At 42.6% G+C, this 23,047-nt stretch overlaps 1 protein-coding gene across 1 annotated transcript in view; it reads left to right on the forward strand.

The window, feature by feature from the left end:
• Window positions 1-23,047, forward strand: part of SIAE (sialic acid acetylesterase) — a 37,926-nt gene that overhangs the window by 6,354 nt on the left and 8,525 nt on the right. Inside the window, exons 3-7 of the mRNA XM_008688239.2 lie at window positions 5,344-5,519; window positions 15,121-15,259; window positions 18,908-19,085; window positions 20,463-20,572; window positions 21,354-21,487. Coding sequence (XP_008686461.1) covers window positions 5,344-5,519; window positions 15,121-15,259; window positions 18,908-19,085; window positions 20,463-20,572; window positions 21,354-21,487 — 737 coding nt within the window. The remainder of the gene's footprint in view (window positions 1-5,343; window positions 5,520-15,120; window positions 15,260-18,907; window positions 19,086-20,462; window positions 20,573-21,353; window positions 21,488-23,047) is intronic.

Genomic DNA, 23,047 nt, shown 5'->3' on the forward strand with positions numbered 1-23,047 from the left:
TATATATATATATATATACACATATGTATGCGTGTGTGTATATGTGTATATATATACATATATATACTTTATATATGTTTATTAGGCTTTCCACATTTGCTTGGTACTAAAGAAAGGTATTTATTTTATGTAGATCCATAAACCTATTTATAGGGGCATCTTGCTCTGTTCTGCCCGTATATATAGCAGTTCAGATTTTTTAAAATGTTCTTATGCATTATTTTTAGTTTTTTTCTCCCTTCATGGCTATTGTAGGACCAATATTTGGAATAGCCAGAAATGAGGCAGGAGGGTAGGTAGTGACAGCAAGGCATAAAAGGTAATAGTTAGCGGTGAGCCTCTCTTTTCCTTCATGGTGGTAGTAAACTTGCTCACTTGTCTTGAGTTCAATCCTATAAACATCAATCGAGGGCTTATTGTATATAAAACACTGAAACCCTAAAAAATACAAAGAAGAATACAAGTCGTGCCCATCCTCCAGGAACGCACTCTCTCATGCTATCCTCTCACATTTGGTACTTTTGGTTCAAGTAATACTTCATCGCTTTACTGCAAAGTGATGTGTCTTTTGGAGTGAAAATATCCAGCAGCAACTTAAGGAACCAACAGATTCATGGACTGTTGATGGTAATTTCACAGGGAAAGGGGTGGTTGCTATTGGGAACAGTGAGGGTAGGTCTATTTAGTAGCCTCTCCATATTTGCTAGGTAGAGAAGAAAGGTCTGTATTTTTTGTAGATCTATAAACCTACCGATAGGGGCGTCTTGCTCTGTCCTGCACAGGAAGCAAAACGGATAAAGTGTTACTTGCAGTAAAGGAGGTAGACATGTAGGGAATTTTATAGGGCAGCAAAGAAAATGTTTCTCAAAGGAGACACTACAGGGTACATTGGAGGGTTGATTTCTATCTAAATTTTGATGAGGACTCTGGGATTTTCAGCTAGACTACCTCAATTTGTCACTCTGTCTCTGTTAATATTTAGCTTATTACCTACAGTCAATCCCCTGGGTGCCCACACAAAATGGAATTAATAGCATGAAGGTTTTTGTCCAGCAGACTGACACTCAAGCTTTGGGAAAATTAAAACTTGAGGGAAGATTGGGAATATGGGTCAGGTACTGGGCCTGTTCAAACCATGTTGTCAAATGATGCATGATGATTCTTTCATACACAAGGAATAACGTGCGGGAGGATAGGGTGTATCCTTTCACTCTGATACACATGGGGGATGTGTGGGGGGTGGTCAAATCAGTGTATGTCTGGGTTTGTCATCATGACTGAGGTAAGTAAAGATATTTTCTTTAATTTAGAAAATTCTAAAAAGCTTAAACCCCTTAGGGAAGCGAAAAGCTCCTGGTTGCAGTGTTAGCATGAATACCCCTTTCCTATGGTACATAAGAAATTACCACAAACTTAGGTTCTTACAAGAACACATTTTTATCATGACACGGTTTCTAGAGATCTGAAGCCTGGGCCATCACTCAGCTGGGTTCTCTGCTCAGGGTCTCATACGACTGAAATCAGGTGTTGGCTGGGCTGTGTTCTCATCTGGAAGCTTGACTAGGGAATGATCCACTTCAAGCTCCTGTAGGTTGTGGGCAGATTCAGTTCCTTATGCCTGTAGCATTTGTGGAAGCATCTGTGCTGCTTCCAGTCTCTGATCTCGAGACCTTCTTTATTTTAAAGCACTCACCTTATTAGGTCAGGCCCACCCAAGGAAATCTCCCTTTTTATTGATTAGGAACTTTAATTCCATCTGCAAAACTCCTTTATCTTTTCCATGTAATGCAACCTAATCACAAGAATGACATTTCCCCCCCATGCCATTTTCTATTGGTTGGAAGCAAATCACAGATTCTGCCTGCATTTGAGGGGAGGGGACTATATAGGGGTGTGACTTCTGGGGGGTCACTGTCAGGTGTGTCTGCCATAGCATGCTATCACTTAAACAACTTGCATGAACAGTTTTATCGCTAGAAAAATATTCGAGCTTTTTTTTTTCTTTTTACATTCATATTTGGTGGGGGTAGAGATGAACTTTATACAGAATAAATGCTGGTTGTCAAGGGGCAGTTTGGGCGCTAAGACCTCCCTGTTGCTTCCACAAATCATTGAATGATTTGCAGCTGGTAAAAGCCAAGGTTTTTGTGGGGGAAGAAGCAAACAGGGCTGCTTCTCCCAGCTCTAGGCTTTTCCTTTTGGGAAGGGAAAGGTCATGGATAATTTTCCTTTTTCTCTTGGCATCTGAGATTTGGCACAATAACCTGAAAAATAATTAACATCTGATGTGAATAGCAAAAAGGAAAAAAAAGCATGAAAGCACTTTATGACTAATCACGTCTTTAGACAAATTCCTTTGATTTTTTTTTCCCTTTGATGATTTGTTATTCTGGTTTTGAGGTGGGGGAGAGAAAAAAACGAAGAGAGTTCTTTACTTAAGTCCTTGGCCGGAGTATGAAGAGAAGAGGGACAGGACGAAATAGGTGAGATAGGCTCCCCACTGGACACGGAGACGCAAAGCCCCAATCAGGTTGCATGGCTTTCTTGTTGGTGTAACTCAGGGCTGGGGTTTACTCTCTGCCGTTTACTTGATGGAGTGCCTGGCACACGGTAGGCACTCGAAGACTCTCTATAATGAAGGAAGGACATGAATCTCACCCGATGCAAGAAGAGAGAATGTGAGGAAGCAGAGATTTGAATCCAACAAAAATGAGAATTTACAGAAACCTGGGCCTGGATTGGTAAGAGAGGTGGTAAGATGGCAGGTGATGAGGTCCCAGAAGAAGGAACCAGAGCGGCCGTTGCTCAGAAAGCCCATCAGGATCAGCAGAAGGCCAGCTGCTGGTGAACTTCCCACTCTTCGTAGTCGGTGACTCAGTTTTGTTGTTTGGATTCAACCCAATGGACTTGGTGGGTCAGCACAGTTTCTAACAACTGCAAGTGGATTTCGTCATCCTGTGGTTAGCTCCACTCGAACCAGCTGGTCCTGAACTGCCAGCCGAGGACCAGTCTGCTCTCCTTGGGAAACAGGGTGACTTTTGTCTTTGTCATCCCATCCTTGCCTTTAGTCTAAGAAGCAGACTTCACGGGGGTTGCTCTCCTTTGTGTACACTTGACAGGGGAGGGAATCCTCATTGTTTTAAACGAACTGTTTCTGAGTTAGTTTGACCCCTAGTCAGCTCTCTGCGGTGGATCTGGTTTCCCCTGCGCTCCCGGGCAGGCTACTTTTCCTAGCCCTCATTATTGTGTCAGAGTTTATTTTTCTTTAATCAAGTGGGAGAGGAAAACTGCTTGAAACTAAGAGAACTTGAGGAGTAGGGCAGAGGAAGTTCTCCAAGGTCTTTGAGGGAGTTGAGAGTTTTCCTCAGGAGAGCAGTTCTCGGGACTAAGGCTCAGGTCTGGATCCCTGGTTCTCTTCAGACTATTTGGGTGCTAAAGGGAGCTCATCCTCTGCTGTACTGGGACGGTGTTGCTGTCTCTTGTCCGAATGTCTCCCCTGCCCCTTATTTGTCTTTTTGTTGCTGGGCAGCAGAACGTTCCAGAAGCTCTGGTGAAGGCCATTTTCTTCACCAGCCATATTGCGTGATTGAGGCTAAGTGTAAATGTCTAATAAACAACAGCGAGTAGGAATAAATTGTAGAGTAGTAGAAAGCTAAAAAAAGTCCTGCCTAAGTTTTTTGACCTCCTCATCAATAAATGAGTAATGCTGGTGGCAGAAGGACAGAGCTTTAGGAAGATATGTCAGTGCAAGAAGCCTGGAAAGACCTTGGCAAGACTGTAGTTGGGACAGATTGGAGTGTCTGCCGGCTCAGAAGCATGAGCCATACGGAGCGCGTCACACCTGTGCGACACAGTCTGTGCTAACTGCCCACTGTTGCCAAAACAGTGCTTCTTCTGCTTTAGGGGCATTATACATTTAATATGTTGACGTCTGGCTATTGGTGGTGTAAAAACAATAGTGCGCGTTTGGACCTGGCTGTCATTGACCTCTAAGGGACGGGAGCAGCCATCTCAGACGGTTGCACTTTTGAGAGGAGCAAGCGTGCACGCTTTCACTGATGCCCTGAGGCATTTGGACATTTTCCCCAAGACCCTGAGCAATCCTGTGTGGTTTGAGCTTTCACAAATCTCCTGTCGTGTGTCTGGACTTCTCACGCTCCTGCTTAGCTTTTGCCGATTGGGAAGAACTCAGCAGAGTGTCTAACACATAGTAGGCGCTTGGATAGTATTTTTATCATGATTATTTTTTTACAGGTTGCTGTAATAACTTCAGGGTGCTCAATTTCCAGTTCTTACCATTCTTACCCTTTGAATTCACATTGGTCTGATGGGCACAAATCAGACATTATTTTGTATTCTTTGGCAGTGTGCCAAGAATATTTATTCTAAAATAATCATATCTGTTTTCTTTATTTTTCTCACTCACATTTCTTCAACTTTGTTCATGTTGTTTGGTTCTCCAAGGCATAATTTTGCCATTTTGAAAATATTTTCCCTAAGTTTCTGAGTATGATGTTGGCAGTGGTGGTGGTATGAGTGGGTGAGAGGTAGGAAGGTGGTAGGGGGGTGGTTCCTAAGGAATATGCTATGAATTTCTGGAAATAGGGTCTTGGATAGCTTTTTCATCTCCCTAATTGAGTCCGAAAACCTTGAGTCTGGTAAATAACTCTGAAAATAAATAATTGGGCATGTCTAAATATCTTCTTCACAGAGAAATTAATTGTAAGCTCCTACTGCTTCTTTATATGTCAGTTCCTCTGCTCACCTGTGAGTCTGGAGAACCCAGACCCAATGATAGCATTAATCCTTGGAAGCAACATGGGGAGTGGGTGGGAGGGTTGATGACAAGGATGACACCATCAAGTAAGGGGAAGTTCCAGATTGTAAATGATTTTCTCTAACGGGTGTTCACATTTGATTAGATAATTACAAATTAGTTTGGGGCACTGTGTAAATCTATTACATTATGATTCTATTAATATTGACAGTTGGATAGTATAATAAGAATTTCTATCTTATGTTTTTTTTTTAATTAAACTCCCTGAATTTTAATCTCAGAATGTTTTTGTCTGTTCTCATTTAGGATTATAACTGGGTAATTTATTTTTCCTGTAAATGCTTCAGTTACAAGGGAGGAGGGATTGGTACAGATTAAGGATGGAAGTGCTGCTGATTTTGTTATTTCTATTGCTTGTGTGAAATTTGGCCAGTCTTCATATCTTTGAATTCAGTTCATCACAATGGCTGGGTTTAGCCACAAATGAATATGATACATGGCAGGATTGGGCTTTAATTTCATTTTAATTGATTGATTAATTCCTTGGAGCCTCTTAACGATTTCAGCACACTCTAACAGCTGGATGGTGGTACTGGATCCTATGAAGCCGGGTGGACCTTACGAGGTGATGGCACAACAGACTTTCGGGAGAACGAACATCACCCTGAGAGTTCATGATGTCTTATTTGGAGATGTCTGGCTTTGCAGTGGGCAAAGTAACATGCAGATGACAGTTTCACAGGTAATTTGCAGGAGGTTCAGCGTTAATAAATAATGTTGATGATGATGAAGAAGAAAAAGAAGGAGGAAGAAGGGGGCAAGAAGGAAGTAGAAACCTTCTTTTTAACCGGGAGCCAAGATCTGTTCTAAGTGTTTGGCATGTAATAATTAATTTGATTTAACAACCTTATCAGAAGAATACCATTCATCTCACAGATGAGGACACTGGCCCACAGAGGTTAAATTACCTGCTTTGGTCACCCAGTTAATAGGGGAGCCAGGATATGAACAGGTAATGTGACTTCAGAGCCTGCTTTCTTAATCACGCCGAGCGCACTGTAAGAGTGCGGGGTGCTCTTTTCTCCCCTTCCTGAGCTAAAGGCAGAAGCTGGAGTATCTGTTGGTGAGGGAGATTTCGTATCAAGTGGAAGACAAAGTAGATTACTCTTCCTTTTGATAGGTTTTAGAAGATGAGCTCCTGGAGAGAGCCTAGGAAATCAAAACAATTAGATTTTGTTTTAAGCTATGCATGTAATGGAATACATGTCTTTTGTTGTCATGGAGATTTAACAAATTGAGACTGAATGTTGGCTTTGCCTTTTACCAGTTGTATGACTTGGAGCAAATCACTGTTTCTGAGACTTTGTTTTGAAAATGTGCTTTTTAAAACAATCGTGGTTAAAATGAATATACCATCATATTTATCATTTTAACCATTGCTAAGTGTACGACTCAGTGGCATTGAATATACTCACAGTCTTGTGTGTATCTGTCACTACTGTCTGTACTCATCCCCAACATAAACTCTGTACCCACTAAACAATAACTCTTCCTTATCCCCTTCCAGCCCCTGGTAACCTCTGTTCTGCTTTCTGTCTACGAATTTGCCTATTCTTGGTACCTCAGTTTTCAGTGTATATGTCTCTTACCTCCTTGGCTAGATTTATTCCTACGTATTCAGTTCTTTTATTTATTTTTTATTATTTTTTCTACATAGAAAACCCATCCCTCCCTCTCTCCCTTCCTTCCTTCCTTCCTTCCTTCCTTCCTTCCTTCCTTCCTTCCTTCCTTCCTTCCTTTGATGCTATTGTAAATGGAATCATGCAATCTTTGTCCTTCTGTGTCTGACTTATTTTACTAAGCATAATGTTTTCAAGGTCTATCCATGTTGTAGCATATATCGAAACTTTGTCCCTTTTTATGCCACGCTTTCTTTCTCCATTCTTCTGTTGATGGACGCTTGGGTGGTTTCTGTCGTTTGGCTATTGTGAATGATGCTGCTATGAACATCGCTCTACAGATATCTGTTCCAGTCCCTGCTTTCAGTTCTTTTGGATATATCCCTATGAGTGAAATTGCTGGATCATCTGTTAGTTCTATGTTTAACTTTTGAGGAACCACCATTTCTCCACAGTGCCTTTACTATTTTATGTTCCTACCAACAATCTGCAAAGGTTTCAGTTTCTTTAACATGTGTTACTTTCCAGTTTTTTTTAATTAAAAAAATTTGTAATTATAGCCATGCTAGTAGATATGAAGTGGTATTTCATTGTGGTTCTGATTTGCATGTCCCTAGTGATTAATGATGTTGAGTGTTACTTGATGCACTTATTGGCTGCTTATATATCTTCTTTGGAGAAATGTCTATTTAAGTTCTTTGCCCATTTTTCAATTGGGTTGTTTGTTGTTGAATTGTAGGAATTATTCATATATTCTAGATATTAATCACTTTTCAGATATTTGATTCAGAAATATTTTCCCATTCTGTAGGTTGTCATTTCCCTTTCTTGAGACTGACATTTGATGCATGGAAGTTCTTAATTTTGGTGAAGTCTAGTTTATTAATTTTTTGTTGTCTATGCTTTGGTGTCATATTGATGAAATTGTTGCCAAATCCAGTGTCACAAAGGTTTTCCCCAATGTTGTCTTCTAAGAATTCTATACTTTTAGGTCTTTGATCCATATTTTTGAGTCAATTTTTATATATGGTATAGGGTGAAGGTCTAACTTCACTCTTTTACAAGTGAATATCCAGTTCTCCCAGCATCATTTGTTGAAGACTGTCCTTTCCCCATTGAACTCTTGGAATTCCAACTGACCATATATGTGAGGGTTTGTTTCTGGGCTTCCGCTTTTATTCCATTGATCTATAGGTCTGTGCTTATGCCAGTACCATACTGTTTTAAATACTGTAGCTTTGTAGTAGGTTTCAAAGTTGGGAAGTATAAATCTGCCAACTGTATTCTTCTTTTTCAAGATTGTTTTGGCTATTCAGGGTCCCTTGCAGTTCTCTATGAATGTGAGGATATACTTTTCCATTTCCATGAAAAAAGCTGTTGGAATTTTGATAGATACTGTGTTGAATCTGTAGATTGCTTTTTGTTTGTTTGTTTATTTATTTATTTATTTATATTTTTTAAAATAATTTTTTATTATGTCAGTCACCATACAGTATATCCTTAGCTTTTGAGGTAGTGTTCCATGATTCATTATTTGCACGTAACACCCAGTGCACCATGCAATATTTGGCCTCCTTAATACCCATCACCGGCCTGTGCCAGTCCTCCTTCCCCCTCCCCTCTGAAGCCCTCAGTTTGTTTCCCAGAGTCCACAGTCTCTCATGGTTCATTCCCCCTTCTGTTTACCCCCCCTTCATTCTTCCCTTCCTTCTCCTACTGATATTCCTGCTATTTCTTATGTTCCATAAATGAGTGAAACGATATGATAATTGTGTTTCTCTGCTTGACTTATTTCACTTAGCATAATCTCCTCCAGTCCCGTCCATGTTGCTGCAAATGGTGGGTAATTGTTCTTTCTGATAGCTGAGTAATATTCCATTGTATATATGGACCACAGCTTCTTAACCCAGTCATCTGTTGAAGGGCATCTCGGCTCCTTCCACAATTTAGCTATTGTGGACAATGCTGCTATGAACATTGGGGTGCATATGGCCCTTCTCTTCACTACGTCTGTATCTTTGGAGTAAATACCCAGTAGTGCAATTGCTGGATCATAGTGTAGCTCAATTTTTAACTTTTTAAGGGACCTCCACACTGTTTTCCAAAGTTGTAGATTGTTTTGAGTGATATTGACATTTTAATGGTGTTAAGCCTTCTTAATATGAAGGGATGTTCTCCCATTAATTTAGATCTTTAATTTTTTTTCAGCAATGTTTTATAGTTTTCAGTGTACACATCTCTTACTTCCTTTGCTAGATTTATTCCTAAGTATTTAATTCTTTTTGATACTATTATAAATGAAATTTCTTTCTTAATTTCCTCATAAGACTGCTCATTGCTGGTGTATAGAAACAAGTGATTTTTGCATGTTGGTCTTGTACCCTGAAACTTTGCTGAATTAGTTTATTAGTTCTGGTAGCTTGCTTGTGGATTTTTTTTGGGTTTTCTAATATAGGAGCACATCATCTGTGGATAGAGATAGTTTTACCTATTTGGATGCCTTTTATTTCTTTTTTCTCGTCTAATAGCTCTGGCTAGAACTTCTAGTACAATATTGATTAGTAGTGGTGAAAACAGACATTCTCGTCTCGTCCTGGTTTTAGGGGGAAAGCTTTCACACTTTCACTACTGAGTGTGATGTTACTTATGGGTTTTTCATAAATGCCTTTTATCATATTGAGGAATTTTCCCTCTATTTCTAGTTGTCTGAAAGGTTTTCTTTTTTATCATGAAAGTATGTTGAATTTTGTTAAATGTCTGAGACTTAGTTTTCATGACTATACTACAATAGTGATTATATCTGACCTAACTAATTTACAGGGCCATTACAAAGATTAAATTATTGCGTTTGTTTCTAAAATGTTGTTATAAATTGAAAACTGCTGTCTAAAAATAAGATGTCACTGTTTTTTTATACTAAAAGGTATAAAAAATTTCAAGCACACACAGAAGAGACTTATACACACCTATATACCCATCACTTAGATAGACAGTTGTTAATATTTTGCCATATTTTGTTTATCTATTTGTGTGTGTGTGTGTGTATGTGAACTATCTCAAGGTAACTGTAGACATCTTGATATTTCAATTAGGCCTCATATATGAAATTGTGATATATATTCATATATCAAATTACTATGTTTAGTTATGTTTTTTTTTTTGCACAGAAAGAAGAAGTAATAGGCCAGTGATGATTATTTTTGCTCAACTTTCTCATAGCCTAGCATTTCTTTTGTTGGCCTCAATTCTTCTTTCTCTGTTTCAGTCATGGTCTTTGAAGATTAACCGTTCTTAAATTTTGAGACCTCGCATCTTTTCTCCTTTATTATAAGTATATAGAGGCTTCACTAGGCTCTTTACCCTGAATGTCAGGTGGAAGAGCACTGTGTAGGCTCCCAAGGAGGGATGGGGCACATAGAGTACATGGAGAATCAAGTGGGACAGAACAAGGGGGTGCTGACTTGCCAGTATGTTGGTCAGTGATGAAATTCACTTTGAAGAGTTCTCGCCTTCGTTGCTATTAGAGAATAGGGCCCCTCTGATGAACTACGAGTGAGGTCTCTTAAGTAAAGCTGGATAAAAAGGACACTGGAAAAAGTTGCCAGGGGAAGCACGCCTCTTAGTTTGAATGGTACTCTAGCAAGGCAGCCGTGGTAGCGCTAAGCCTTGGTGCTGTATGTCTTCAGTGCTCAGTTTTCTTTTTAAAATCAGCTCTACTTTCCAGATTAAACCCCAAAACAGTCTAAAATAAAGAGGTTGGATTTCTGGATAGGGTGTGGTAGGGTTAGTGCTTTGGGCCTCAGGCCTGTCATTGCTTCGTTTGTTTGGTGGAAGCTGTCTGACTTGAAAATAAAAGTAAGGGAGACCGTTGTGGTTTCATTTAAATAGGAATCAGGGCTGGACAGTGTATTAACAAGTTCATAGACATCTTGAAACTATATCTGCTTCAAATTTGCTGAAAGAGGAGTAAAGATTTTTTGTGCAGGATCAGAACTTCAGAGAAATTAGTCTGACTTAAGTTCTTTGACACATTTGAAACTGGGACTGATTTTCTTTGCTTATCTGTATGTTCTGATTTTTCTATAATGAGCATGAGATAACTATAATTTTTAAAAGAAAGCTATAAAAACAGGAAACCGATATTGACTTAACTAATCTCTTAAGTATTTATCGAAGGCACAGTTTACAATAAAGAGTCATGTTATATAAACAGGAATCTTAGGAATGAATTCTTTAATTTGCATTATGTATTGGCACAGATGTGTTCTGCATACTTTATTTCCTTTAATTGGCTAAGAACTTGAAAACACTATTGTCTTCCCAGCTCTTCCTCTAAAACTTAATTTCTTCTCAAGTTGATTTTTTTGTCCTGCCTTTCGCTCATCATCTACTTCTCCGTTTTTGAGAAATACTTAAATCTGAGATTTAAAAATCTCTATGATGACATTATGATCTCAGTTCATTTATCTTAAAAGCAAATTATAAAATTGAGTCCTTCCACATACTTTATAATTTCTTGTTTTGCCTCTATTGCTTCTACCCGATTGCTTTTTTTCCTTTTTTGTTTGTTGATCAATTACTAAATAATGCTACTAGAAAGATCCTACTCTGGACATATCTACTTCAATTTTTATTAGTTTGGTAATTCAGAATCTAAATTCTTGCATTTATGTCTTCATAACGGGTATCTGATTTACTCTTGCTTCCTGCCCTGCTTAAATATATGGACACCTTTGAATTTAAATGTTTATTAAGGTGAACTTTAACTGGCCTCCCTTTTTGCACCAGTGAATGGTAGCAAAATTGAAGTTTTATATCTTGAAAGAAAGCCTGGTTTTGTGTAGAAGTGGGATTGCTGCTAACTCACTAAGGAAAACAGTACTTTCCTTAATGTTTTAATTGTAGTTCCCTGTTTGCACTGAAAGGCGTGGACCAGATGTATTTGTATCTATACAGTCAGGTTCTCAATAGCAGCCTATGCCAGGGGATCTCATCCCATTTTCTGTCAAGCTGAATCAGATTTTGATATTGTTAAGAGTGAACACATTCTCTCTGCCTAGAATTTACTCTTACGCTTCTTCTGTATTAGACTTAGGCTACAAGCTCTGACATATAGGGAGATAGAAAAAAGATTCCCTCTGACACAGCCAAGTGTTAATTTTTTTATTTTTTTGTTTAAATCATGCACTTAGTTTGCAACACAGCATTTTAGGTGCTGACAGTATCCAAAGCCAAGTTTTCCTGTCTCTTAACACACTGTAGAACTTTATTTTTTGATCAGAAGGATGCTTCTATATGACTCCTCCTTTATTCCTTTTGCTCCTTTTCCTCTAAAGACTCCCAACACAGACGCACAGTACACACACACACACGTACACACATGTACACACACATGCACACACGTACACACACAATGTCTTTCGCTTCTCTTTGCCCCCCTCCACGTGACTTTTCTGAGGAGGTAAGATTTCTACTATAACCTACCACTCTTCACATTCAAATGAAGGAAATGGCAGATTGTATGCCCATCTTGTTGTTAGGGTAAAGTGGAATTTTAAGATTGAGTGTTATTTATAACGCTGAGTGAGATGTGTATAAATGGAGAAAAGTCTAAATGTTCATCTGTCGCCTCCTAAGTCAGGGTAGGTCTTAAGACTTGGATATTTCTAGTTAGGCTCAGAAGAAGATGGCCACTGTTAGACAGGAAAGCCAGTTTTCAATATCTTGGCAATCCCCACATTCCTACTTTATACGTAGAGAAGTCAAAATCCAGAAGAAAAGGGCTGGTACCATATTACAATAAAAGATTCATGGGAGTTATGATGGCTGGCTTATTTATAGTTATTCCCTCAACTTTAAAACTGCTGCTCCATTATACTGTGATAGAAGGGGCTATAACTTACAGAATCCAAATTCTTTTAAGTCAAGTTTCCCCGTGTCCCTTGCACACACACACACACACACATACACACACACACATACACACATACTCTCACACAGATGCCTTGCTCCCTCATGCAGACCCCATGCCAGGATTCTCTGAGGAAATAGATTCTTGACGTTTCTTCATTAATTCAAGAATGTGGCATAAAGGTTACAAAATGAACACCGGGGAGCAGCTGCTTTGATGGTGAACTGCGGGTCCCTTGAGAGCCAGTGCTCCTCCCTCTCAGCCGCGGCAGCCTTAATGACTTCAGATACCTTGGTATTCATTTACATCCTCATTTAAATACTTGGTAGAAAAATAATTACACTGAGGTGTTTGATGAGATGAAATTTGATCTCAGCAGATGGAGGAAGGCTTCCCCTTTCATCAGCAGGGAAACCAAGTGTCATTTAAATGAAAATCTTCCTGAAATCTCTTTATTCCTAAATTTGCTGTCAATATCCCTGAGGAAATGCTTCCATCAAGAAGGCTTGCTGATATTGGGAAGGGGTACCAATTTCAGAAGTAATTGTCATCAGGAGAGCAAGAATCCCCCCCCCCCTTTTTTAACACGCGCTGTGGCTTTGGCGTTTTGGTTTGACATAGTACACAAACGGGAGTTTGAAAATGGAAGTTTTTCCCAGCCAGGGTTTGGGATCCAGTTCCGTGTGCTTGCTGATACAGGAAGATGCCAGCCCCCCACCCCGCCCCGACCCTGGCGGCTTTGCGCCTGTCTGCAGCGGTCTACGCGACAAGTAGCTGGTTCGCCCATCCCGCCTCCCCTCGCTGGCATCTCGCTGCGAGGAGGCCCTCGAGTTCCCAGGCAGTGCGGAAGCTAGTGTGGGTGGAGGGATGGAAGGCAGTTTCATCCCCCGTTTCCATGGCAGCACCGTACGATCCTCAGTGCTTGGAGCAGAGCTGATTTCAAGGGAGGTGACTTTTTACAGGTACTTGCTGCTGGAAAATACTTTTCCTGCCAGAACAGACTGTGAGCGCTTGAGCCTGTTTTGACTCTACTGTTTATTTTGCAGTCCGCTTGCCAGGCAAGACTCTGAACAAAACAGGTCTGGATTTCCTATGGAATTTTCCCGAGACCGTCTGTAATCTCTGTCCTGCTGGCGGGAAGACCGGCCACCCTGACCGGCTAGAGCTGCTGTTACCCCAGGGCATTTCAGGCTGTGGCTCCCTGGGAGAGCCCGTGAGACCGGTCTTTGGCAGCCGGCTGCCTTAGTGGCACTGCAGGCTCCGTGGCAGGTCAAGAGGCGATCGCAAGGGCAGCCCCTTTCAATGACATGCCGTGCGGGGGCGCTGTGGCGGCCTGCGGTTTCTCTCCTGCTGTGGGCTGGGGCGCCAGCTGGAGTCTCTGCAGCCAGCCGCCAGTGGAAGGTCTCCCAGCCTCCTGTGCCTCTGGCCGTGGCAGAAACCTGTCTGTTGTTGCCTGAGGCCCATGAGAACTGTGCTTCCTGATGCTCCTTAGCCCTTTGTTTTGGGAAAACCAGACTAGTCCAGGGGGGTGGAGAGAAGCCAAGAAAAAAAACACACACAGATGACAATCCAAAACAATATATTTACAATATGATCTTTGCAAAATAATAATAAAGAAAACGTAGCTAGAAAATCAGGATGGAAGGAAATAGCACTGTTGTGGAAACTCCTAGAGGACTGACGGACAAAGAAGCTACTCGGTAGAACTTGTTCTCGTCCAGAAGGGCTCCAAGCCATTTGCTGTCCTGCTCTTGGCACCTTGGTGAGGTTTCGTAAAGGGACTTGGGAAAAGGTGATGTCTTTGCATGGACACTTTTCTTTGCTTCCTCGGGACTGCTCTCAGCAGTCGCGCCGAGCGCTGGCTTCAAGTTGTGTTGGCTCCCGTGCTTTTCTTGGGTGATTGGCCAGGATGAGATGTGAATATCAGCATTTGAGACATTGCGGTGTGTTTCAGTACTTCCACAGTCATTTCTCAGCTGTGTTCCTTTTGAAGACATCTCTGTTATGTGCTGTGGATTACACCAATCTACCCCCTGGCCTTGTGGGCTCCATTTTGAAAAGAATTTAATGCTATGGTTATGTTATCAGATACCTTTTCTGAATAGAAGTATTTTAGTTTTGGGGCGCCTGGGTGGCACAGCAGTTAAGCGTCTGCCTTTGGCTCAGGGCGTGATCCCGGTGTTCTGGGATCGAGTCCCACATCAGGCTCCTCCACTATGAGCCTGCTTCTTCCTCTCCCACTCCCCCTGCTTGTGTTCCCTCTCTCGCTGGCTGTCTCTATCTCTGTCGAATAGATAAATAAAATCTTAAAAAAAAAAAAGAAGTATTTTAGTTTTAAGACATTAGAGTGGTCTAATTGATAATTGACCTTCTTTAGCCTAAACCTCATCTAATTCAGACTTGCTCTTTGAGATCTCAGATTTTACTGTGTTCCTCCTTTCTTTGGGGGCGTATTCAACCTGGTGTCTGTTCATCAAGGTGGATCAAGGTGACTCAGACCAACCCATCACTAGTTTTGGTTATTTATTTGATTGGTCTTGGCATATGAAGGCTCAGAAGGAGCTCGGAGGCTTACATCGAAAACCGGGGATGTACTGTATGGTGACTAACATAATATAATAAAAAATCATTATTAATAAAAAAAAAAAAAAAAGAAGGAGCTCGGAGGGTGGGCAGTGTTTACTAAGAGGTAGTAGGATAGTTGGCCACCCCCTAGGTGGGTGTAAGAGATGACATTCCTGTTTCCTTTCTAGATATTCAATGCCACAAGAGAGCTGGCTAACACGGTAGCCTATCAGTCTGTCCGCATCTTCTCCGTGTCACTCATTCAGGCAGAGCAGGAGCTGGAGGACCTTGCCCAGGTTGACTTGCAGTGGGCTAAGCCCACCTCAGGTAAGGGATTGCCGGAACACGTGCCATCGCCTACATAATGGGTCAGTGTCCCAGGTGGGCTCCGTAATCCTGGGTTCGCTTCTGATCTATTATGATGCAACCATCCCTTTACTCATTTCTTGTTGACTCTCTACCCGACTTCTGACGATTTCTGACGGTAGCCATTTCATGTTTCCTCCCAAGATTCCACCACTGACTGTCCCCCTTTGCTCTGGGCAGATGACGCTTCCTTGAGCTTCGCTGAACACACTGAGGCCCTTCAGCATGAGCTCTGCCAGCATCTCTCACCACAGCCTCCACGCACTTCTCCTTTTCTCTCCCTTCCTTTGTTTCTGCGTCTGAACACAACGGAGGGCTGTCCTCTCAGGGCTGCCTCTGATGCGGGCGCTCACCCCCTCCACAGCCTTCTTTTACCCTTCGAGCTCTGGTCTTCCACACCCCTGCCCATTCAGCACAGAATCCTTATTTCCTGCCTGTTCTGTGTCAGGCTTTGTGCTGGGCCCCAAGGATACAGCAGTGAGCAGGGCAGACACAGGCTCTGCTCTCAGATTTAGCCTTTCTTTTATTCTGACAAAACAAAGGAAAACTGAACATAATAAAAACCCTTCTCATGATGCCTCACCTCTCTCCTTCGCTTTGTTAAGCTTTTCTAGAACATCTTTTGTTCTCATTCTTTGGACTGCCTTTCCGTGTGTTCATTCTTTGTAATTTGGCTCCTGCTTTCGCCTCAACAACTTGCTCACCTCAAGGCTACTGCTGTTCTCCCAGTTACACATTCTGGACACTCTAGCATTTGACACGGCTGACCGCTGCTTTTAGAAACTGCACATTCCAGGGGTGCCTGGGGGGCTCAGTTGATTGAACGTCTGACTCTTGACTTTGGCTCAGGTCATGATATCAGGGTCCCGGGATTGATCCCCGCATTGGGCTCCGTGCTCAGCGGGGAGTCTGCTTCTCGCTCTGCCCCTCCCCCGCTGTCTCTTGTGTGTGTGCGTGTGTGATCTCTCTCTCAAATAAATAAATAAATAAATAAATCTTAAAAAAAAAGAAACTGCGCATTCCTCTGTTTGCATGGTATCTCCTCTCCCTAGTTTTCCTCCTCTGACTTCTCCATCTCTCTCTTTGCTTTCTTCCATCCCTTCCTCCAAATGTGGTCCCTTGTGCTTTTTCTGATCCCTTTTCTTTTTTGTCTATACCTGCTTTACTGCTCCCATATTTTCTTTTTTTTAAAATTCGGTTAATTAATGTATAGTGTATTATTAGTTTCAGAGATAGAGTTCAGAGATTCGTCAGTTGCATGTAACACCCAGTGCTCATGACATCACGTGCCCTCCTTAACGTCCATCACCCAACCCCCTCTCCCCTCCAGCAACCCCCAGTTTGTTTCCTATGATTAAGATTCTCTTATGATTTGTCTCCCTCTCTGATTTCATCTTGTTTTATTTTTCCCTCCCTTCCCCTGTGCTCCACTGTTTCTTAAATTCCACATATGAGTGAGATCATATGATAATTGTCTTTCTCTGATTGACTTATTTCGCTTAGCATAATACCCTCCAGTTCCATCCACATTGTTGCAAATGGCAAGATTTCATATTTTTGATGCCTGAGTAGTATTCCATTGTGTGTGTGTGTGTGTGTGTGTGTGTGTGTGTGTGTGTATACCACACCACATCTTCTTTTTCCATTCATTGGTTGATGGACATCTGGGCTCTTTCCATAGTTTGGCTATTGTGGATGTTGCTGCTATAAACATTGGGGTGCACGTGCCCCTTCAGATTACTACATTCGTATCTTTAGGGTAAATCCTTAGTAGTGAAATTGCTGGGTCATAGGGTAGCTCTAGTTTCAACTTTTTGAGGAACCTCCGTACTGTTCTACACCAGCTTGCATTCCCACCAACAGTGTAAGAGGGTTCCCCTTTCTCCACATCCTCAGCAACATTGTTTCCTGTGTGTTCCCACATTTTCAAGTGTTAATTCATTCAACTAAGGTTTGCGAGCCTGCCGTGTGCTAAGCACTGTTCTAAGTGCTCCGGGGATAGCAGTGAATAAGACAGGCAAGAACACCTGATCTCATGGAGCATGCATTCTAGTGCGGGGGTACAGGAAATGAATAAGAAAATCAGTACATTATATACCAAGTGTCCAGTGCTACTCAGTATCACACTATCCGAATTCTCCCTTTGAGAACTCCGAAGCTGAATCGATTTGGGTAAATTTTTGGATAAATCTTTTGGTAAATGAACTTTCCCTATGTGTTATCCTAAATTCAGGAATCAATTAGATTTGGGTAATAAATTTTACCGCTATCAGCTCCCTTTCACTCTAAAGTTGGAGAATGAATACATTTTTGGGTATCAAGATATAGGGTAGATGGTGAGCAAACTAATGAGACAAAAATACATAGATAAAATACATCAGGGAAGGGGGTGCAGTAGGACTGTTGGGGCTGGGATGGGGTTGTGGTTTCCAGTGGAGAGTGGCCATGGAGGTCCCAAATGAGAAAGGCGAGCCATTGCAGAAATTGGGGAAAAGCATAGTACAGGTCATGTCGCTCTCATATTCCAAATTTCTGCCACCTCTCCTACTGTTGTCACGTCTCTCTGACTGCAGCTGGGAAGGTTCTCTGATATTAAGGACTCAGGAGTAGATGGGAGCCGCCTGGATAATTCAGGACAGTCTTCCCGTCTCAAGGTCCTCAACTCACATCTACGAAGCCCCATAACAGATCCACAGGGTGCAGGCGTTAAGGTGTGGACATCTTTGGAGCGCTATTCTGCCTTCCGCACATTCTCGATCCCAAGCATTTTCAAGTGGCTTTCCAGCTTTCTGCTTGCTTTCCTCTAAGATGTGGTTCCCCTCCCGTCTAATCTTCCACTGTTCCCCTTCTGTGATCTAGGCTCTAGTCAGATCCTTTCAACAGTTTTCCTACTCTTCGTGCCCTTTTACATATTGTTTCTTCTGTCTAGAATGCCAGCTCGGCATCCACCACCTTTCTCCCCCTCCCCCTTATTTACCTTTTCCTTCTCCCTGCCCATCAGTGGTTCTGCCTTTATGCCAGCTACCCGCCGCCTCCAACACCAGCCAGCGAACATTTACTGACTCTCCGTTAGGTTCTAGACACTGGGGATCCAGAAAGGGAAGCAGATCAGGTTCCTGCCTTGGAGTAGCTAATAGTTTAGGGGGGTAAGGGAAACACTATGCATAGAGTATTATGGAAGCACAGGGGAGGGGGGTCAGTCTTACTAGGCTTTTCGTGATCTGCTTTTCATTCGCTCTTCTTTCTTTTGCTGTTGAAACCCCTTAGCACTTGTTTCTACCTCGAGGCACTTAACCGTATTTTGGCGTTTATTTTATCCAGCCGAATGTTTGGCTTATTCTGTAGAATATAAGAGCTATGAGGAGAGCCCCCATGTCTCTCCATATCTTTTTTACTGTGTCCCAACCATCTAGAAGTGTGGTACCCAGAAGGTGCTTAGTCAGTTTGATTTCACTCGAAATTCATTTGAATTCCCGGTATTACACCGTCAACTTTTCGGACGCCAGAACTGTATTGAGTTTGGCGGTTTGGAGCCCCAAGCCAGTGACTTACATGCAGTAGGAGAACTACTGCGCTTCTGACTTCTTTTCTGTAACTTTTCCTCAACAGAGAACTTAGGCCATGGAGATTTCAAATACATGTCAGCAGTGTGCTGGCTCTTTGGACGGGACCTGTATGACGCCCTGCGGTACCCCATCGGGCTCATATCCTCCTCGTGGGGTGGGACCCCCATTGAAGCCTGGTCATCTGGAAGGTCGCTGAAAGCCTGTGGTGTTCCTACACGAGGGTAAGAAAGTATCCTGAAGTCTGGGAGAAAGATCTAGGAAATTTTGTAAGAGAGAAGGATCATGGTTTTCTCTGGGGAGTCAAGTATTTGTTGCATGTCCAAATAGGTAATTTATTCCACGAACGTGTTAGGTGTTATTTTCACTGTCCTCAGCACCACGCTCGTCTGAGAATATGTCAAGAAGAAATTAGGATCCTTTTCCTTAATAATAGTATAGCTAATATTACTGAAAGCGTTCTCTCTGTTGGAGACCGTTGTCATCACTTTATATGTATTGATTCACTTAGGACTCCCAACAACTTCTAGAAGTGTAGATACTATGAACACAAATAGTATGTGGATGCAGCCGCTAAGTCTCAGGTTTAGAAACTCGTTCGTGGGGACAACTGGCAAGGGCTCTCGGCCACTGGGCTCTATTGCCCGTAAGAATAAACTATCCAACAGGAAGAACAAATATACATGTAATCAAAAAAATTTATTGGATTATGAAATCCCGATGATGAAAGCACAATCAGGAAACCTGGATCCGGAAGAATATGTGGAGTGGGGGAGAAAGGAGTAGTGAGTAGAATCCTGCCACTGATACAGACACAGAGATGAACAGTACGTGAACTGCTTTCACAGACATTGTTTCATTAAATCTGGGAAGGCCCCCCGGGGGAGGATGGACTTGAGCTCTTGGGGTAGCTCAGGTAAAGACACGCCTGTGGGGGAGGGAAGGCATTCAGCTCTGGAACTGAGAGAATGGCCTGGGTAGCGTGGGTGGAATCTAAAGCCAGGCTTCCCAGATCTCGGGACAGGAAGGGACGCCACCAAGTGTGTGGGGAAGTGGGCATTCTCGTATACGGCTGCCATGAGGATAAACTCAGATATGCATTTTACAGAGAACTTTAGGAATGTGTTCAAAGCCTTGAAAAAATATGCCCTTTGACCCACCAATTTCATTTCTGGGAGTTTATCTTAAGGACACAATTAAGCTTATATGCAATGATTTTTAGCTATAAGAAAGATAAGCGGAAAGCTTTAGAGAAATCCGAGTGTCCATCCACTGAGACCCAGTTAAATAAATTGTCTGCACGAGACACTCATAATAAAACACTCCCCTTCTCTGGTTTTAGTGACCTTCTCTGGAAACTGGGATGTCCCCCTCTGGATTCAGAGAAAGCTGACTGATACACTTATCCCGGGAAGAACCTGGATAGATATGAAAGTTGGAGGCTGTTCACCTGTTTTCATGTGAAACAGAGTGGTTCAGTCTGATTCAGTGTTGCTTTCATCAGTTTACCCCAAGCGAAAGCTGGACGGACACCCAGTTTCGGGATCATCATGTGATCTGTCACTAGCTCTTGTGACACTTGTGAATCTTATCAATTGCAGGTTCACTCAGTCTGATTCTGTGACTGGTCCCAGTAAATACTCTGTTCTCTGGAATGCCATGATCCATCCGCTGCACAATATGAGTCTGAAAGGGGTGATATGGTACCAGGGTGAGTGCTCATTCTGCTATTTTCTCCATGGTATCAGTTAGCTTTTGCTGCATGACCAGCCACCCCAGAACTGCGTGGCTTAAGACAATAATAATTTTATCTGTCCCACCACTCGGTGGGTTATTAGGGTAGTTTTCCTGTATAGACTGCTTTGGTTAATTTCTGTTGGGGTCTCTGATGTGTCTTTGGCCGCCTGGCAGGTGTCTGGTGCCCGGATGACCTAGGATGGCCTCTCCCTCCTATCTGTTTTTTTTTTTTTTTAAAGATTTTATTTATTTATTCGACAGAGAGAGAGACAGCCAGCGGGAGAGGGAACACAAGCAGGGGGAGTGGGAGAGGAAGAAGCAGGCTCACAGCGGAGGAGCCTGATGTGGGACTCGATCCCATAATGCCGGGATCACGCCCTGAGCCGAAGGCAGACGCTCAACCGCTGTGCCACCCAGGCGCCCCTCTCCCTCCTATCTGTTGACCGCTAGGGCACCATGGTCTCAAGCGGCCTCTCAGCCTTGAGCACGTTAGTTCAGACTTCTTGATCATTGACCTAACAGTCTCAGGGTTCCGAGTGCATCAAGAGAGAGCGGAGCCTGAAGCTGAAGCACTTTGCAAGTCTCTGCTTGCCTTCCGTTTGCTGAGGGCCCCTTTGCCAGTGCATGTCACAAGGCCGGTCCAGAGGGACTGCAGGAAGGCCCACTCCCGAAGGGCATGGGTGGAGGTTGGCGAGCAATGTGCAGCCGTGTTTGCATCCACCCCCAGCCTCTCTCACAATCTGGACTGTTTTTAGGGGAGTCCAACGTGAATTTTAACAGGGACCTGTACAATTGCACATTCCCTGCACTCATTGAAGACTGGCGCCAGACCTTCCACCGTGGCTCCCAGGGGCAGACAGAGCGTTTCTTCCCGTTTGGGTTTGTCCAGGTATGTGTTGGGAGGAAGAAGGTTCGGGGCAATGGTGTGGGGGTGTGCTGTGGAGGTCTCTTGCCTGGAATCCGTATTCTTTTTTTTTTTTTTTGCACTCATAGTCTGCTGGTCAAGAACTGAGTGTAAGACTTAATTCATCTCAGTTCATTGATGGGACAAGCGCATCTGCAATAAAAGGTTAATAAGTGACTAACACTTCTTATTAATAAAAGAATACATGTTCATTAAAGATATTTAAGAGATAAGCAAAAAGAAGTGGAAACATTTCTAATTCCCCAATCCTGGCAGGAGCTGACCTCTTCGGCTCACGTGTGTCTGCAATGGCGTCCGTACGGTAATACTGTACCATAGCATAGTTCTGCTCTTAATGTCGTATTGTGAGCAGTTTTTCATGCCAATAAGTATTAATCTTGAGCGCAACTCATAATGATTGTGCTCTCTGTCCGGAGCAGCCTTTCTCTCCCACACTTTCCTAGCCAACTTCATCCTTTAGACCTCAGCCTAGGTATCAGGTTAGGAAGCCTTCTTTGAGTATTCAACATCTGGGGTAGGTACCTCCATTCCCCAGACAGGTGATCTCTTAGCACCCTCTCCTTCCCCATGTTACTTGCATGTCAGTTGCGCAGATGACCACATTTTCCTGGATCACATTTACATCCCAGGACCAAACTGGTCAGCAGTCGTTAGATATGGCCTAACATGCAAATGAAAAAAAAATACCAAGAGAAATCATACTTTTAATTAGTGGCAACTAGTCGGAAAGATTCTGCTCTCCTCCTCGCCGAAAAGGAATAAATGTAATTAGCCAAGTTCCTAATGACGTTGCCTCACCTGTTCCTATGGCCCGTCCAAGACCTAGACGTTTTAGCAGGGTGTCATTCTGACTTGCCTGGAATATAGGACATAAAACACGTAAGGTGTTAGAAAAACAGGGCCCGACTCACAGCATAAGAACGGAATAGGCTTTAATATTTGAATTGGCCACACATGCGTGCAGCCGTCTGGCTCTGCGTGGCCCACGGATACCTCCCGCTCACCGTGCTCACATCTCCCCCATCCTGTCCTGTTTCACCATACCTTTTTTTGGAGAAAGATTTTTATAGACCTTCTTTCTACTTATAATTACTTTACAACCATGTTCTTTCTCTTCTCTCACATTTGTTTTGACTTTGAAACAAGATGATTCTACTCATTATTATCAAAATAGCAAGCCCTGTCATCAGTTCTGCGTTTCTGTTGGTGGAAACTCCATTTGGACTTTTGAGGTTCTTTTTTTGTCTTTGCTGTGTAGATGGTGATTTGAATGTGACTTCAGCCAATTCCAACCATGTGTTGTATGCTTATTATATGCCCTGAACTGTGCGAGGTGCTAGAAATAGAGCGTGAATCAGAGAGACCTGGTCCTTGCACTTACGCCTTTCCATTTACTGAGACTAAGTCCCTTTGTCTCATGGCTTTAACTGATCATCATCGACAAAAATCTGTTGGTTGCTTGTTGAAAACTGGGAATGCAAACATCTACCTTCACAGGGAGATATCAAATCTGACAAAATAACG

Source organism: Ursus maritimus, unplaced genomic scaffold, assembly GCF_017311325.1.
Source record: "Ursus maritimus isolate PB19 unplaced genomic scaffold, ASM1731132v1 scaffold_16, whole genome shotgun sequence".
NCBI lineage: Eukaryota > Metazoa > Chordata > Mammalia > Carnivora > Ursidae > Ursus > Ursus maritimus.